Consider the following 19,383-nt stretch of genomic DNA (forward strand, 5'->3'; position numbering starts at 1 on the left):
GTTAAAAGGTTAATCTTAAAATTCAGATTGCAAAATAGAAAGCAGAAAATTAAATGGGGATAAGGAAGACATTCTTTGTTTTTAAAGTATTTACAAGAGAACAAGAAATTGCGTGAAGAAGATGTACAGACATACCCGACCAACAGGCATTGATTGCTATGTTGAACATACCACCTGCTGTGCAGAGATTTCTCAGGAGATTTCAATATAGTTAATATGCTGCTTGGCTCCAGCAGGTTCAGCACGGTTCAAATAACAACCACTTCTAAAGCACATTGCGCTTATCTGGCAACACAGAGAGTTTAATGTAGTATCTATTTTCTGCAAGATCTGTCTTTTTGGCTCTATAGAATCTATGCTCTGAATGTAAACCACATTCATGGTTAGCCTAGAGCAGTGGTCCCCAACCAGTAGCTCATGAGCAACATGTTGCTCTCCAACCCCTTGGATGTTGCTTCCAGTGTCCTCAAAGCAGGAGCTTATTTTTGAATTCCAGGCTTGGAGGCAAGTTTTGGTTGTATAAAAACCAGGAGTACTGCCAAACAGAGCCTCAGTGTAGGTTGACAATCCTCATAGGGGCTACTAAATGGCCAATCACAGCCTTTATTTGGCAGCCCAAGAACATTTTTCATGCCAGTGTTGCTCCCCAACTCCTTTTACTTCTGAATGTTGCTCAAGGCTTCAAAAGGTTGTGAATCCCTGGCCTAGAGCATATTCCCTATTCTGCAGCCATATTTATTGTATTTCAGGAGGTCAACACAAACTTTCCATTCCAAAACCCATTACACAGTGTTCTTTAGGTAAATCAGCACGACCGATTCATTGACAAATGGTTAGCTGTTCATCTAATATCTTATTATTTTATCGTTTTCCTTTTAGAGATGCCCCTTGATGGCAGAACAATTATTTATGATGTATGCTGACTGTATATATATATGTGTCTGCCATACTGCTTGACTCTACTAAAGTATTCTCCACAAACCTCAACAGAATGGCACCCCAGTGAAACACTTCACTTATGTGTTTTTATATCTATGGGGAATGTCTCTTTCATTGCACATGCCTTTTGCAAAAGTAAACAATGGGACAGACAGCCATCGGTTAATATATCTGAATTGATTGTTGATCTTGCAGCCAATGCGACAAAAATACGAGCAAAGTCTTCTCATACATCGTTTACCATTGATGGATGAATCCTTCGATCGTCACAGAGTACTGACTAAATCTGCCCATGTATGACCATCTTAAGTGTGAATTTTATGGTGAATGACTGACTGTAAAGAAGTGTGTGAACATTGTGAAGCATTGCTGGCTGGAGTGTGTTAAAAACCTTGTTCTCTTGGAAGGAATAAAGAGTCTGTTATTGTTACAACTCCTGGCACCTTGTTCTTCCTGTGTTAGTGTTGGTAATGGTAATCTGAGGGGATTACTGTCTACACATTGCCTTTATAAAGTATTTTGCTCTAGTATACTTGACAGTGCATACACTGAATATATACAAGTAAAAAAAGTCCTAAGCATTTTATCAATATAAGTGGTGCTAATTTTCCCTTGGTTATGAGAGCAACTATAACAAGTATACAATGCATTTCAGATTATGCCAATGAGTTTTACTAGGAGGCATTCTACTGAGGGCAGGTATTACACTTTTAGCAACAACCATTGGCCTTTAATTGCTTTAGAGTAGTCCTTTTCGGGTTGCATACCCATGGAATATCTGCAAAGTGGCTGGGTTTTGGGCCTGGCAGGCAGTCTGCGTGTAACCTGCCTTGGTACCCAACTAAGGTGCAGGGCAGATCCCTTCCACCTTCCCCTGGGGATACAGCAATTATTCCCCCTTACAAGTCTTATCACAATCGCTTCCGGTTTATGGTGATGTCATGTTCAGTTTCACTGCCCCAGTTTGGAAGTTATCTATTTGCTGGCCAGGTTTGGTAGCAGGTCTGGGTAGGGGGACATATTGGGCTGTGGGTGGAGATCAGGTTACAGGTCTGGGTCTGGCACAGGTCTGCCCAACTGGACCCATGCAGGACTACCTTAGAGGAAAACATGAGTGAAGTTAATATAAAGAGAAGAAAAACCTATGTAGCACATACTCACAAACAATTCACAGATGCACCCATGGACATGCTCATAACCTTTCCTTTTTTGCATGAACCCAGTTGAACTTGCAAGTGGCTACCAGCTACTCATTTTACAGGCAGCCAAAGTATTCATTATCAGTTGCTGAAGGCTACAGTATAGAAGCTCCTTCTGGAGCAAGGGCTTAGATCTTCACATGCATTCTGTGACAGCCTGTCTGCCTCTACTTCTGATTCTAATTATGGTTACAGTGCACAATTTCAAATTTAAATACAGTTAAGTTCTAGTCCATTAGACCCATATCACATCTCTGCACAGATCTGCCATTCATCAGCGGTCAGTATTAACACATTTAAATAGAAAGCTGAAGAAGTTTCAGAAACTACTACAGGTTTACCAGATATATTATTTTCTCATGCACAGTTGAACAAGACTTAATCTTTTTTGACATTTGGTATAGCAAATTAAAGTTGTTTTGTGAAGCACAAATTTCCATACACTGTTATATGGATGGCTGGCAAGCCGTATAACCTACGCCTGAAGTATCAATCAATGTTTAGAAATAAAGGAAACTTGAGAAGACAAATCTGCCTTTCTTCTAGAAAAAATGCAAATTGCCCAGCAGCACAAAGAAGCCCTTCTGTTAAGGTCAAACCGCGGTTACACTGTTGCAAAAGATTTCACTCTAATTGATACAGAATCTGTACAAAGAAAAGGAATATACCTGGGGGGCATTTCACTACCAAAATAATTACACTAGATTTTAAATTGTATTGAATACATTCATTAAAAAGTCAGTCTTACTCTTATACTGACCAATTTTTATAATTAAATTAGCATGTCTAATATAAATTAAGTATACATTCACTCCAACTATACCCTTTACTTAAGCACAAAACAAAAGTATGAAGTATACACTGACTATTGTCAAAGGGGTTGTTCACCTTCCAAAACTTTTTTTTTAGTTCAGGTGTTTCAGAGAGCTATCCACAAATGGCCTATTTTGAATTACTTTTAATTTGCGACCATTTTTCTAATATTGAAGTTTAAATTTTTTTTATTTTTTCACCTTATCTTTTGTCTTTCTAAAGCAGCTCTGGGAGGTGGGGGTCACTAAATCCATAAACTATTCTGAATTGATACATTTATTTGATACACTTGTTATTTGTGGCCCTGCTGAGCAGAATCCCTGAATTTCATTAAAGAAAGCTGTTAGAATTGATACAATAGTTGCTAATATTCTACAGACGCTGCTGAGGAATGCATTAGCTAATGTAGTAATGTAGTAATCAGAACCTTGATTACTGAGTTGCCAGACTGAAACAAAGAGACGGGAACATTAACTTCAATTTTAGAAAAACCCTAAAAATTAAAAAATAGAAATAAAGAGTCTGAAAACAACTGAATAAAAATAAGTGTTTGGAAGGTGAACAACCCATTCAAATATAACAAAATGATTATGACAATAATAAAAACAGGACAATATTCAAGGGATTTGTAACTCTGCAAAATATAAACAGTCACACACAAAGAATGGACTAGGCTTTTATGACTGATCGAAAGTCAATATAGTCCTAGGAAAGGATTTGCCCAACCAATTTCTACTGATAGTGTAAACCAACCATGTTATGACTCAACCACAAGTGACATAGTAGAGAACTGGTCAAAATGAAGAAAGTTTTGTTTAAAAAGACACAGTGGGAAAATGAAAATATCCTTTGCATTCAGTGTACACACTGATATAGAAAACCTTAGTCTATCAACTGAATGGTACAATGAAAGAGAGAATAAGTCCCATGTATGGAAAACAGGCCAGTTTTATAAATATTAGAAAGAAAATTCCTAAACAGCGTTCTTAAAAGGTTTACAATCTAAATCTTTCCCTCTATAAACATGGGCTATAAACAAAAAAAAAAACACCTCTGTTAAAACATATTGATGTAAAGCATAGCAGTGCTTCATGTGGGCTTGCTAATTCAATACCTACTCTGTCCATCCTGCTGCATGTCTGTCCCAAAATATATCTCTCTATCAGTATTTCTGTCCCGCAGCTTTGTTTGTCCCTCAGGCAGTATTCATGTACCCCAAGCACTATCTCCCTACAGTAGTATGTTTGTCTCTTCTGCACTTAGCTCCACTAGTAACATGTATGTCCTGCCACCAACAGCATTATGTATTCTTATTCAACATTTTAAAACACATGATCAGCGAATAGTTATTTGCCCAATCCCAGAAGTACATGCATCTTTCCAACAGTCTCTGTCCTTTATACAATATATGTCCTTGGGAGGTATGGCCGCCCTTCTAGCAGTGTTTGTCCATTAAGCAATACATTCATCTTTCTTTTTTAATTTTATATAGATGTAAAATTAAAGGAATTGAACACAGTAGTGTGTGCACAAATACTGCAAACTTATTCTAACAAATATTATCCTAAGCATTGTTCAGTTCAAGTAATACTGCAGCTTTTTACAGGGAAGTGTCTGTATCACATTTAAAAACCTGTTCACACTAATTTCATGTGTTAAACTAACACTTTGCCTCCTCCTGGCCTTCCATTACTTATTTCTGTTTCCCAACATCTCTTCAGCCAATGTTGAAAGCAGCAGTAAAGCTGAGCATGGGGCAGATGAGAAATCGTATGTTATGTGTAAATAGTGCCAACCTAAGAGGTTGATGCTTCCCTAAGCCTGAGGTCACTGCTGCAGCAGAAGTCCAACACAGGTATGTAACACAGCAGGGTGGCAAAATAGATTATCTTTAGGAAACAGGGTCAAACAGAGCACTTTGTTGTCAGCAGGAAATCAGGCTCCCCGTGGAGGATGATGCACCCAAAGCGAGCTTTGGACATAGCAATCACTCTGACAAAACCTCACTAATTGTGCAAAAATGCTTCCTCTTTTATTTCCATGCAATTACATGATTGGAGAGCTTTAGATAGAGATTCCCATATTCATCAATGTAAAAGCTATGCTCTCTGCAAACAACAAAGGACCTATAAACAATTTCCTATTGGCAACAAAGCATTCTATGTGCCACTATCTGTAAAGTCATACTGGCATGTCATTGTAATAACCAAAGGTTTTATTATCACTTTCTGCACAAATACATGTTAAACTGCAGTCTTTTTACATTTGCTTTTTGTTTCCATTTCTGCATCTTCTAGCTTCTGTCACATAGGTGACATAAATTTGTGATATTATTTTTGATAATGAATATTGCTTCAATTAACACTTGTTGTGTGTGTCTATATGTGGAGCTTATATCTCATCTGAGAGTGTTTATATATATGTTTATATATATATATATATATATATATATATATAGCAATTAATGGAGCTCACAATGATATCAAATTTACGATGACAGCCGATCTCCAGTCAGTGACCTTTTTGGATGTGTTGGTTATACACACACAGACGGGTTTTGATACTCAAATCTATACTAAACCGACAGATCGCAATCAGTTATTAGCTTATGATAGCTTCCACCCTCCATCGATTAGAAAATCTATTCCGACTAGCCAATTCACTAGAGTTAGTAGGATAACAAATAATCCAATAGTATTGGAACAAGATTTGGAAAATATGAGTAAAAAACTTAGAGATAGGGGATATCCAGATATGTTGATACAAAAGAATAAAAAGCAAGCGAAAGATGGATGTTTAAATAAACGCCCTAGGCATTCAGATAATAGGGGTAACAGGAACAGATTGGTTTATGTGTCTCAATACAGTGCAGCAAGTCCAAATTTCAAAAATATATTGGATAAACATTGGCATTTACTCAGGGAAGCATATCCCACCATTCCAGAATTTCAACAAAATCCTATGATGTCATATCGACGAGGAACTACTATTGGCAATAGGTTAGTCAATGCAGACATCCGTAAGCCTCCGAATAGAATGATGTTTTGGGGCCCCAAAAAAGAGGGTATGTATAGATGTAAAGGTTGTGCACAATGTCGATTTGTCCTCACAGGTTCAGAATTTGAGCATCCAGATACAAATAAAAAATTCAAAATTAAGGGATATAATACATGTGACACCAACTATGTGGTGTACATGTTAGTTTGTCCATGCAATTTGATCTATGTTGGGGAAACCACACAAAAAGTGAGAGATAGGTTTTCCCAACATAGATCAACCATAAATACAGGGAATCGATCACTGCCTGTATCAAGACATTGTTTAGATCATGGTCATTCATCTGATGATTTAAAATATAGGGCCATCCAACATATTACACCACCCAAAAGAGGTGGAGATCGAACCCTTATATTAAAAAGAGCAGAAGTGAAGTGGATAGATAGGTTGGGGACCTTGATCCCACAGGGATTAAATCGTGATTTTGACTTACATTTATTTCTGTGAAAGGTCCATGGTTAATTGTAATATCGAAATGCTGGCTTTGTATATTTGTCTAAATAGGATGTAACAAGCTCCATATAATATGAAATGTACATTTACAAATGTTTTCCAAATATTTCGTAGCTAAGGAATCTATATAGCAACCAAGGGGTGGAGGTGTGTCCGCTTATGTGCAGATCCGTCTCCAATATGAAGACGCGTCATCACAGTGACGGGATACGCCTACTTCCGACTCGCATAGAGAAGCATCGGACGCAACAATGGAGTCCTAGACGCCACTGCACGCTGTAAACGCTTGAGAAAGGGAAGGAGGATTTCCCGAAACGTCGCGTGGGTGCTTGAATATGTGGCGATATCGCTGGACCTAAAAATGCTGGACTTTGTACAGATAAGTTGACATTATGCTGAAAATGGAAGTGCACATTGGAATGTTTTAATAGCAATAATAAATGCTACGTTTTATCAAGGTGTTGCGATCTGGTTGGATACTATATATTTATTGAAAGCGGAATTACTCACCGCTATATGGATCAGCACCCGATACACATTGTAATCTAATCTAATCTAATTGATTGGTGCATCATAACTGTTGGATTCAATATATATATATATATATATATATATATATATATATATATATATATATATATATATATATATCGTAACAAAAAAGTACCACACACAGCAGGCTTAAAAAAGTAACGCACTCAACAGGCTCAGTTAGAGTAACTGAGGAATATCACAATGATGGATGAATGGATTTTATGATAAGACTCAAAAGTGACTTCTTATTCAAAATGAAAAGTAACTGCATGCTGCGCTGAATAAGTCATTATTGGGTTCCACATCAATCCACTTACAATTTATAGTAATGTCTTTAAATTGTATTTATTTTTGAAGTGAACAAAACATGATTACGTGGTGCTGCAATATTTTACATTATAGCATGGAGAACAACCTGACATGGAGCTATTAAAATGTTTGCAGGATTTTTAAAAAGGGTTGATACCATCTCAAACTTGTGAAATAAATGTAATTATTTTCCTTTCTCAACCCAGCATTTTTTTCCTGATTTAAACATGCAACCATGTCCACCATTGCTCTCCCCGAATTTGCCACTCTGGAGAAATTCTACTCTGATCCACTTTACTGACCTCCCCAACTTCCAAACCTGGCCACTAGGGGGCATTAAATCTCTGTCTGATGTCTTAGAGGATAATATGTTTATATCTTACACTGTGCTTAGAGACAGAATGACGGTTCCTAATCTGAGACTCCATGCATACTTTCAATTGAGGGAGGCCTTTTTGTCACAGTTTCGCTCCCAACTACTGGTAACCGAGGACTACCCACTGTTGGAACTAGTCCAGACGGAAACGCCAGCTAAATTGGTATCCCGTATTTATTGGCTGCTGGTTCGTGCCCCTGTGGCCCCGTTCCACCGCACTTATCTTAAATGGCGTGACACTTTGGGAGACCTGGAGGAGGACCAGTGGGAAGAGGTGACTGACAATCTCTATCACTTTTTAGTATCCTCTCGAGATAGACTGATACAATATAAGTTCCTCCACCAGGTCTACCTAACACCGGCTAAGCTACACAGGTTTGGCAGCAGGGCAAATGGCAACTGCCATAGGTGTCAGGCGGAACAGGCCAATTTTCTCCACATGACGTGGCAATGCCCCCACATACAAGCTTTTTGGAGAGCGGTCACAACGCATCTCTCGACACAACTGGCTCTCCCCCCATTGCTTAATCCTCACGCCTGTTTGTTGGGAATTTTGGAGGGAGTTATTCATGGGAAACTCTTACGCCTTCTCACTAGAGGACTGCTATATTATGCAAAGAAGTGTATTATATTGAGATGGATGGGCCCTAGACCTCCCACACTGACAATGTGGCTTAAGCAAGTGAATAATGTTCTTCCCCTGATCAAGCTTACCTACCTGTCTAGGGGCTGTCCGGACAAGTTTGATAAAATCTGGCGCCCATGGACTGATGCTGAGGGCATTTCTGTTATAGGTGATTAGAACTTGTATCTGTTGGCCATGGAGTACTGTGTATGCATTCTTTGTAACTGATGTACTGTATTTTTCTTGGTCCGTGTCTCCCAGGCGGGAGCATACCCCCCCCCACCCTCCCCCCTTGTCTTGTCTATGAAAATCAATAAAAACTTTTTGGTTTAAAAAAAAAAAACATGCAACCATGCTGTTTGTAAGTGCTGAACTGCAAACTGCTGACTCATGCAGAACAGGAGAAATCTGTCTGGGACTCAGCATGTTGAAGTTGAGCATGATTGAGGAATTTGATTAAATATCTAGAGAACTGTAGGAAAACTGCTTTGTAAAAGCATGAGACTACAGCTTGATTATATATTGCTAGCACCACGGAGTGATCCTCTTCCTGCTTCTTCCCTCTTCAAATTTCCCAGGGCAGACACATGCATGGTAGAATGAAATAGCCGGCTTTTTTGTTAAAGTTTGGCTATTCGCTCTACTGCACATGTGCAGCTGCAAGTTGAAGAAGAAGCAGGAGAGACTCACGCTGTGGTGCTCACTGGAAAAACGTCGGCCAATGCAGTTTTTTGCTAATAGGAGCAGCAGCTTAGAGTGTCAGATAAGTAAATACAATCACTTGGAGGTGCCTAACTTTTGGTACCCCCCAAGTATAAAATGACTTTCCTTCTCCTTTAACTTAAGAAAAGATTTTTTTCTAAATGACAACTTTTCTACACATAAGACAAATAAAAACCATAGTATCGATGATTCTTTAGTTGTACATCCTGAAATGAACCGATTGCTCCATGTATAGTATTTAAGTAATGATACGTTAAGTCAATAGGTTTATGAAAGTTGTACTGGTATAAAATGTACTTGCTAATAGGATTCCACATTTATTGAGTAGCCTCAATACTGGCATACTCAGGCCATGCACCTTGCCTTCATGATGCCTACATGACAAGATCTGACACGTTTATTTAAACAAATATAAATTGGTGTAGGGCAAAGTGTAAAGTCTAGGTATTTTATTAAAAAAACATTAAAGTGATGGCCCACAAAGACTTTTTCTCTGACTGTTAATATTGTATAAACAGTGTTGGACTGGCCCACCGGGATGCCAGGAAGACTACCAGTGGGACCTCATTCTGCTAAACATTAGGCCTGTATTATGGCCATTCCCTATTTCTATGAGAACAAAGAGGCTTAATAGATAGGGATGTCGCGGACTGTTCGCCCGCGAACTAATTCGCGCGAACATCGACTGTTCGCGTCCGCCGAATGTTCGCGAACGTCGCGCGACGTTCGCCAATTTGGGTTCACCTTAGCTGGCGCTTATTTTTGACCTCTCACCCCAGACCAGCAGATACATGGCAGCCAATCAGGAAGCTCTCCCTCCTGGACCACCCCCACACCCCCTGGACCACTCCCCTTCCATATATAAACTGAAGCCCTGCAGCGTTTTTTCATTCTGCCTGTGTGTGCTTGGAAGAGCTAGTGTAGGGAGAGAGCTGTTGAGTGATTTGAGGGACAGTTGATAGTAACTTTGCTGGCTAGTAATCTACTTGATACTGCTCTGTATTGTAGGGACAGAACTCTGCAGGGATTTGAGGGACATTTTACGTTAGGTAGCTTTGCTGGCTAGTAATCTACCTTCTACTGCAGTGCTCTGTATGTAGCTGCTGTGGGCACTGCTTCTGATCTCTCATCTGCTGACTGCTGCCTGTAACCCAATAGTCCTTGTAAGGACTGCTTTTATTTTCTTTTTTGTTTTTTTTACTTTGCTACTGTAAGAGCCCAGTGCTATTAGTCTAGCTGTGTTGGGGAGTGGGACTGGTGTGCTGCTCCTCCTAGTAGTTCACCACTAACAGCACCAACCAGAGTCAAAATTGTTACAAAGTATCTTATTTGCACCTGTTAGCTGTTCTGAGCTCTCTGCCAAAAGCTAATTAAGTTAGAAACTGTTTTTTTTTCTGGCTGTTCAGTTCAGAGAAAAGAGGGACTGGTGTGCTGCTCCTCCTAGTAGTTCACCACTACCAGCACCAACCAGAGTCAAAATTGTTACAAAGTATCTTATTTGCACCTGTTAGCTGTTCTGAGCTCTCTGCCAAAAGTTAATTAAGTTAGAAACTGTTTTTTTTCTGGCTGTTCAGTTCAGAGAAAAGAGGGACTGGTGTGCTGCTCCTCCTAGTAGTTCACCACCACCAGCACCAACCAGAGTCAAAATTGTTACAAAGTATCTTATTTGCACCTGTTAGCTGTTCTGAGCTCTCTGCCAAAAGCTAATTAAGTTAGAAACTGTTTTTTTTCTGGCTGTTCAGTGCAGAGAAAAGAGGGACTTTCCAGTACAAAAGAGGGACAGGGGGTTGAGTGGTCAAAAGAGGGACAGTTGGGAGGTATGCAAGTGCACCTAGCTGTGTGAGCTTTTTCACATTCTGTCTAAATAACAATAATAATTCCGTGTCCGTAAACATCACCTGAGTGATGTTTTTACAGCAGCAATAATATATTCCGTATCCACTACTGTATACGTTGCCCTTGCAGGCATTGTTTGCCCAGTCTTTAACCAAGTGCCACAGCGCTGTGTCAACAATGTATTTTTCAGATACATTTTTGCCCTTGATCCCCCTCTGGCATGCCACTGTCCAGGTCGTTGCACCCTTTAAACAACTTTAAAATCAAATGTCTTTTCTAGCTTTTAAAATTCGCCTTCCCATTGAAGTCTATGGGGTTCGCGACGTTCGCAAACCATTCGCATTTTTGACGCAAGTTCGCGAACATTTTTTCCGCCGTTCGCTACATCCCTATTAATAGATGGAATAATAGATTATGGTATGTTAAGAAAAGAGACTAGGAGAATAGAGGTTGAGTGAGTAGATGAATTATAATATTAGTCAGAGTGGGCCCCTGGTCTAAGCTTTTTGGGTGGGCCCCCCAGTGTCCCAGTCCGACACTGATTAGGGGCCAAACTCTTGCTACACCCAGTGATGATGACTAACAGACAAATGGCTGTATATATCTGAGCAGTGAGGCTGCAGGTATCTGCTATAAATAAGGGCTGTGCAATTACACAGCAGTAAGGCCCTTTTCACACAGGAGAAGCCCCAGTAGTGGGTGATAGTATGGTTGTAGGAATAAGGGCAGGGCTCGTGTATGTGCAGCAAGGGATGAGTGATTAGCAGAGGGGATGTAGGGGAAGAAAGAGAAGCTAAAGTCGGTACCTGAGCTGTCCATGGTGCTGCAGCTGCCGCAGTCTGCTTGCCTGGCCGGGCTCCTACTTGCTGCTGCCGCTGCTGCTAGTGATGCTGCTGCTACTGCTGCCGATGATCCCGATTGGGCTGTTCCTGCCGCCCCGCTCACTCCTTGCCTGCTGCTCCCCGGCCGCTCCTTGTTACTCGTATCCCCGTTGCTGTCCACCAGCTGTAAAGATTCATAGCCGTCATTATTGGTCTTTTTCCGGTAGCTCCCGAGCAGGCTCATGGGTCAGTGTGCGAGGAGCAGCAACATTCCACTGCCGGGAGGAGCAATCAAAGGGGTTCGTGACCTTATTGTGGGCCTGCTAGTTCCCTCCCTCTCCCCTGGCTTGTGGGATTACACTGGGCAGGGCTGATCAGACATCCAGCAGGAAACACCGGGTCCTGTCAGGGCTATGTGCGGGGTATGTGCTGGCCTCCTGCTGATACTGCTGCTGCTGCTGCACTCAGTTGGGCGAAAAGTGCCTTTGTCCTGCCTGTGATCGCAGACAATGCAGCAGCGGCCCTCCCCCTGCTCTCCAAACCATGTACCACCCTGAGCTCTTCATCCAGTTCTCTTGTCACTGGATCAGTATATATCAGCTGGATGATCTTTCAAACCAAGAAACAATACTTATAGCATTTACTTTCCTCATACTGGGTGTGAGGAAAGTAATTCATGCCGGTTGTGTATTATACAGCGATTTATGTACCCACCACATATAAAGAAATTGGAAGCACTATGTGAGTTTCATAAGCAAATCACGTGCCATCACTAAAGTATACATTTATAACTAATGACATCACTAAGCAATATATATATATATATATATATATATATATATATATATATATATATAGGATCCATTATCTGGAAACCCATTATCCAGAAAGCTCCGAATTATGGAAAGGATGTCTCCCATTAACTCAATTTATCAAAATTTTTAAAAATAGTTTTCTTTTTCTCTGTAATAATAAAACAGTACGTTGTATTTGATGCAGACTAAAATATAATTAGACCTTATTGGAAGCAAAACCAGCCTATTGGGTTTATTTAATATTTATGTGATCTTTTCATAGGCTTAAGGTATAAAGATCCACATTACAGAAAGATCCCTTACCTGGAAAACCCCAGGTCCCGAGCATTCTGGATAATAGATCCCATACCTGGGGGCAGTAGACTACTACAACTGCAGAAAAGGGAGAAATTTTGGATACACGCATTACAAACACTTTTCCCTAAGGGGCTCAACAGAGAATATGATTTGTATGCTTTCATTGAAATGGAGAATAATTATGTCACATTCTCACAGGGGTGTAGTTGGGACTGTTTAAATATGACATCCTACACCTTCTTTGTACCTTAATTTAGCTTGGTACGTTGTTAACTTTGACCAATATGTTTTCACTGATTACTGAATACTATGTTTCGCTTGCATGATTGTGCTACATTATTTATGTTTTGATATATTGGTCTATTTACATATTGCATTTAAATACTAGTACACATCCCATATATGGGTGTGGCTTATACTTGTGGCTTTAAAAAGGATGTGATGTCAGTTAATGCATTATTGCTTGATAAAGAAGCGGGAGCTTCAAAACGTTGCGCATATTACTTGCTTGATAAAAATCTTTTCTTGTTATACAAGCAAGTTGTCTGGACTTTTTTGGGTATTATAATTTGTCCATTGGACTAGGTCACAGACCGGGATTAATCTCCTATATATATATATAAAATCAATTCATCGAAAATACTGCACTCACAGGACTTAAAAAATGTATAATTTATTATACTTAACGGACTAAACTTACATAAGAAAAAAAATAAAGTCACAAGGATGCCCAAGTTTCAGCCAAAGTCTTAGAGGACTCTGGGATTTACTTTCAAAATACAGTTGCAGGGATGGGCGTTGGACATTTCCGAAAGATGTGCCTAGTGACTGACCAGGGAACAATGTACGATGGTGTGTACAGTGGGACATTTATGTAATTCTGCTGAGGAAGCTTTCTTTTTTTATCTCTTGCATCATTTAACTAAATGGACACTTTACAGATACGCCAGCACATTTTTTTATTGTCTGCATTGAGCCAACGCAATAAGAACTAGAGAAATACTAATTAATTAATAGTTTTTATTCTCAGGGTTTCCTGCAAAAACTCTGCTGACTTCCTTATTTTACATGTCACTGGTGAGCCTATTAAGGAACTCTAACACAAAAAAAGGTTGCATGCATTTACGACTACTACACCTTTGTCTGAATACAGATTTAAACATATAACGTTGCAAAATATAAAATAATATATATATATGAACTCTAATCTGTGCTCTAAAAGACAAATATATTGTACAAATAAAGTTGTTCGTAAACATATAGATTGCACTTGAGTCACCCTCTCCTTCAGCCTCTTGGGTTAACAATCATTTATATTGCATTGTCATGTGAGATGATATGATACTGGCAAACAGACCAAAGAAAGTGCTGCCCCATCCCATTCTACACTGGCTATTAACCCACTACATGCACCAGTTGAAATATATGGCAGATGAGATGTTTTATTAACAGCCAAGCATTTGTAGCTGAACATTCAGTTCTTCCTTGTATCATTCCTGTGATAATCATGGGCAACAGGTCTATGGCATAAAAGAGTGGAGATTACCAGTGTACAAATACTCTGGGGTTCAAGTGTACAGAAAATATAATTACTTTAGCCCTTAAGATTCAGCTTTTATGAAAGATAAGATCTTATTCTAGAAATGCTTTATGTATCTTTTTCAAAATCACGTGAGTGTGGTACCTTGCTTGATGTTTATAATAGTTCATATTTTAGAATTTGTCACTGCAGTACAGTACAATAAGAACATATTATAATAACGTTGGCTGGTAGGGATGAGCGAAATATTTCGCTGCATTTCGCCAAGTCTCAAATGGAAGGTAAAAAAAATTTTGTTTTGAAAATTATTTTCAGCTTTGCAAATTTTTGTCAAAGTGAAACGGGTCAGATTTGCCCATGGCTATTAGCTGGTAATTATACAATTGTTCCTTTGGTCCCTTTTAAAGAGGCTGTGACCAAACACTTTTTTCAGTTCATTTGTTTTCAGATTGTTTACTAGAAAATACTTTTTTCAATTGCTTTTTATTTTTCGCTGTTTTTACAATATTTAAATTTAATGTGGAATTTCAGTCTGGCAGGATAGTGATCCAGGTATGGATTCTGAACTATTACAATTTGCTACATTAGTTAAAACATTTCTCAGCAGTATCTGTGGAATATTAGCAACTATTGTATCAATTCTAACAGCGGTCTTTAATGAAACTCAGGGATTCCACTCAGCAGGACCATAGAGAAAAAATGGATCAACTAATAACACTTTACAGAGCTGGTGACACCCTAAAAACAACTCGACTGAACAATATGAAAACAACTCGACTGAAAAAAGTATTGGAAGTTGAACAACCGTTTAAGCAGAACCTACATCATTTGATAAATATTCTGATAAGGAAATTTACAACTGGAAAAGAAAATTGTTTCTGGTTAACTGCTTTTTACGCTTGTGTAGAACTTGCTGTCTATGAGTGATGAAATGCGCTGTCATATCATAATCCATAATTTAAACGAAGTCTCTGAAAAATCACTCAAGGGAAATGCAGCTTACTAAGCCTCTAAAATGTTTGTTTGAACAAAGATATTTACAATAGAAGTAGAAATGGCACAGCCCGGTACATCAAAATTAAGCCTAGAAACCAAAACACTGTTAAGCATGTTTGATTGTTTTAGAAAATGCTTAGTTAATACATTTCTCAAGACTGGGCATTATCGATCATTATGAGTCAATATGTGGATGATTGGTGGTAAACCTATAATAGCCTGGAATGTGTAGTGATCCCACACAAAGGAAGTCATCTGTACGTGTGACGAAATATGACAAGTGAAAATTAGATTACACCAAAGCATAATCCATATAATAGAAGCTAATCGTTTCCTGCTAACAGATCATGTAAAATTCATCTTTCCTGTAAAGCAAGGAAACAGGAATCTGCGCGGCCAACAGATGTGGTTACATTATAGTGTGCATGTGTTTTACGTTTTTGGCCAGCGTGTTTTCCTGTGGCATGATATACATATGGGCACCTCACTGTTCAAGTTTTGGTCCTGAGAAAAAAAGCAATTAGTTCATTTGGCAAAGGCCAATAGGAAGGTTAGAAGGGTATAACATGGTGCACAGTAATTCCTTGGATCACCTGGCCAAACGGTATCTGTACCACTGTTACATGCAAGGGGAACTTTGTCATGTACACCTTAGTAGTAAATAAACTGGCGTTTCACACGATGTTGCAAATTAACTCAGGAACACTTTATTTACTCTCACCAGCACAGTATCTTGTATAATCCTTATCACACCAATTCCCCAACAAGCAATATAGCCTGTTCCTTCCTTCCTTTTAGGGATGCTGTACCATCTTACAGACTTTAGAACAAGGCTCAGCCTTGGAATACAGATACCAGGCCCTACTCAATCTAGTCTCGCTTCCACTGGGTCCCTATCTGGGCGAGGTACTGCTAGGACACTGGCCCATTCCAATGGAGCCTCAACTGCTCAACTCACTAACTAATCACTAACCACCTACAGCAAACTTCACAAATCTAACCTACCACTATCTAACCTAACTAATTATTCTCCTTGGTGCATTTCTGTGGTGACAGGTCTTAGGCTCCCTGACGTCATTTATTCTTATTAGCCTTAAATAACCTCTCCTAACAGAGCCTCCTGGTGACTAAGCCAGACATTTAAACAGTACTTACATAAAATAATCCAGTCTACTCCTTAACCCCCCCCCCCCGGTTAACCTCTTTGTTTTTAAATAAAACTCACTCACTCCTAACCCCTCTCACAAGAGGTCATCACTAACATACAAACCCCAGTGTCCCTAATCATAAAATGAAAAGCTTTGAGATTTTGGTGAAGAAGAAGTTGCTGGGACTATGAAGTAACAAAAGATACTGCCATGTGTGGGTCCATACTTTTAAACACAAATGGGGGGATTTTTTCTATAAAAAAAAATGACACATTAGCAGCACAGTTGTACAGTAACACAGTTACTAAAGAAGTGGCGTCAGAAGTACCAATAGATTTGCAGCAGGGCACTATCGGAGAAATGTAATAAAAGGTACAACGTTTGCTACTGGTCTAATCACCTGTAGCAGCCAATCAGAAAACACAATTAAGCGATCCCCTATTTAAAAGCATACATTTTATTGGTTGCTAAAGTTTACTGAACCTGGAAAAACTAGGTGCCTTTTATTACACATTTTCTTACATGGGCTTATGTGTTGCTTAGTAAATATTCAGGAATACACTTTTTCTTAAAAGAATGGGCTTTGAGTCTGCAAGAAGAGTGAACATTCTGTACCTGCAGCCCTTTCCCATTTGTTTGCTGCCTGTAACAGAGGTGTCAGACAGGGATCCCTCAGGAACATTAGTGATTTCTACTTTCCCAAGAGATAACTGTATCATGACAGTGCCAGTATATGTCACTGATAGTTAGATTCTTATTTAAATGAATGGAAAAAGGCAGGCAAATGCATTTTAATTGATACTGTGCTCCCAAAGAGCATTACACACACATACAAATATACCCGTAGCATAAGCCTTAAATCACTATATGCTTTTTCATTATTACTACTTTCTACTGCAGTGTTTCTCTAGAGATCTTGCCTAGTTGCTATTGGCTTTAGACTCCTTTGGGCAATGGCACACGTGTTTTGTTGCCTGTGCAAAATTGCACTCAGAAAACATAGCAATAAGAAATACATCTATACTGCATTTTCAAGCAGTAGCATAAGTGCACCAGTAATAACACAATGACTACAATTTTATTTTTAAGTGAAGGTATTTTCAAGGATCCAGGTGTTTTGTAATCTAAAAGAGGCAGGATTTCATGCATGTAACACCTGTATGGCATTGGAATTGTATACAAATGCTTCCAGTTATTTTATGCAGGGTAATAGCATTGCTTGTACAGGTATGGCATCCATTATCCAGAAATCCGCTATGAATTACAGAATGCTGTCTCCCATGGACTCCATTTTATTCAAATAATGCAAGATTTGTAAAAATGATTTCCTTTTCCTCTGTAATAATAAAACAGTACCTTGATTTTCTGGTAAATATAAGGTATGAAGATCCAAATTATGGAAAAATCCATTATCCAGAAAACCCCAGGTCCCGATCATTCATGACAGCAGGTCCCATACCTGTAGTCAGCGCCGATCCGCGCCTTTATGCCGCCTGAGGCGGCCTTCCATTGCCGCCACGACCCCTCCTCACGGCGCTCACATTTTCTGCGCAGGAGGGGGTCGGGCCGATCACGACGCTAGTGCAGAGAGCCCAATTGTGCAATTGCGGTCTCTGCACTAGAAGAGCTGAATTTCCGGGTTGAAAACCGGAAATTGAGCTCTTAGTTACCAGGAGCGACATTTTTGCCGCCCCTGGTAACCGAGTGGATCAACTCACCTCTGGTGGAGCGCCCCTGACTGTAGTGACATTTGTAACTTCAAAGCTGTTTGAAGCAGTAATTTTTCTGAGATTTTTAGTTTCTCATTCCATGTGCCACCTAGTGGCAGAATGCAGAATCTACCATGATCAGTAATATTTAAAAATTATTGGTTGTAATTAAACATATACATTAAAGGAACAGTAGCATAAAAAAAATAATAAGTAATACAAATATAATGTAGTGTTGCCCTGCACTGGTAAAACTGCTGTATTTGCTTGAGAAACACTATTATTGATTATATAAATACCGTAAGCTGCTGTATAGCAAAGGGGGCAGCCATTCAAAGGAGAAAAGGCCCATATGAAATATAGTAGTGTTTCTGAAGCACAGCAGTTTTAAAAGTGCAGGGCAACAGTACATTAAATTGTCATTACTTTAAAACTCTTTCATTTTTTGGTGACTCTTCTTTTAAACAAGTGATGGAATACAGAGTTATTAAAGCAGGCAGCACAAGCCTTTGGCAAAACTACATAAAAACAGATGCATTATGTAATAACACAGTGGGTAGCATTGCACTGTGATTTTTTTCAATTCCAACCAGGGAAATTTGACAATTTGTTTGGCTGCCCAAATAACAGTAGAAAACAAGCTGGCCTGAGTGTGTACTGAGATAGGGTCTGGACACATGCTCAGTGTTATAAGACTTCTAATAAGTCTGCACAAGTCATACCTAGGGGATGTAAGAACATGGCATTATATATTTATTCTCACTGCTAATTTTCAGCAATACTAGGGCTGGGACTGATGTGAAAGTTAAACATTTTCAAAGTGATGCATTATATGGTTGTACTATATAAATAACGGAGAAGTAGAAATAGTTTTCCAGTCAATGACTCACTTTAAGCAAATAGTATTTAGCTGAGAAGAGATTTGATATCTGCTTTAACTGCAATCCATAAGGCCAGTGTTTCTTAAACTTCTTCTCAGGGGACCCAAAATAAGTCAATAATTCAGCTTTGCAAATGAAACATTGGTATAGAACCAGTCCACTACCTTATTACAATTATGGTACTATTTTCTGCCCAATATTAAAGGAGACATTGAAACTAATTCTAAATCTAAACAGCATGGGGACCCATTTTTTGGGGTCCCAAAACAAAGGTTAAGAATCCCTCCTTTATGGGCTGAACAATAACCTGCC

General features: G+C 39.2%; 1 protein-coding gene across 4 annotated transcripts in view; it reads right to left on the reverse strand.

Moving 5' to 3' along the window:
• dnajc6.S (DnaJ heat shock protein family (Hsp40) member C6 S homeolog) overlaps nucleotides 1–19,383 on the reverse strand; it is a 46,365-nt gene that overhangs the window by 23,012 nt on the left and 3,970 nt on the right. Inside the window, exon 2 of one of the 4 annotated variants that reach the window (XM_041561362.1) lies at nucleotides 11,671–11,869. The exons of 1 other annotated variant lie outside the window; for it this stretch is intronic. In XM_041561362.1, the coding sequence (XP_041417296.1) occupies nucleotides 11,671–11,683 (13 nt within the window). In that variant the 5' untranslated portion in view covers nucleotides 11,684–11,869. Of the gene's footprint in view, nucleotides 1–11,670; nucleotides 12,148–19,383 lie in introns of those variants that run through there. 2 more of the 4 variants (XM_018260755.2, XM_018260754.2) reach the window with 2 other exon arrangements.

Source organism: Xenopus laevis, chromosome 4S, assembly GCF_017654675.1.
Source record: "Xenopus laevis strain J_2021 chromosome 4S, Xenopus_laevis_v10.1, whole genome shotgun sequence".
Classification (NCBI taxonomy): Eukaryota; Metazoa; Chordata; class Amphibia; order Anura; family Pipidae; genus Xenopus; species Xenopus laevis.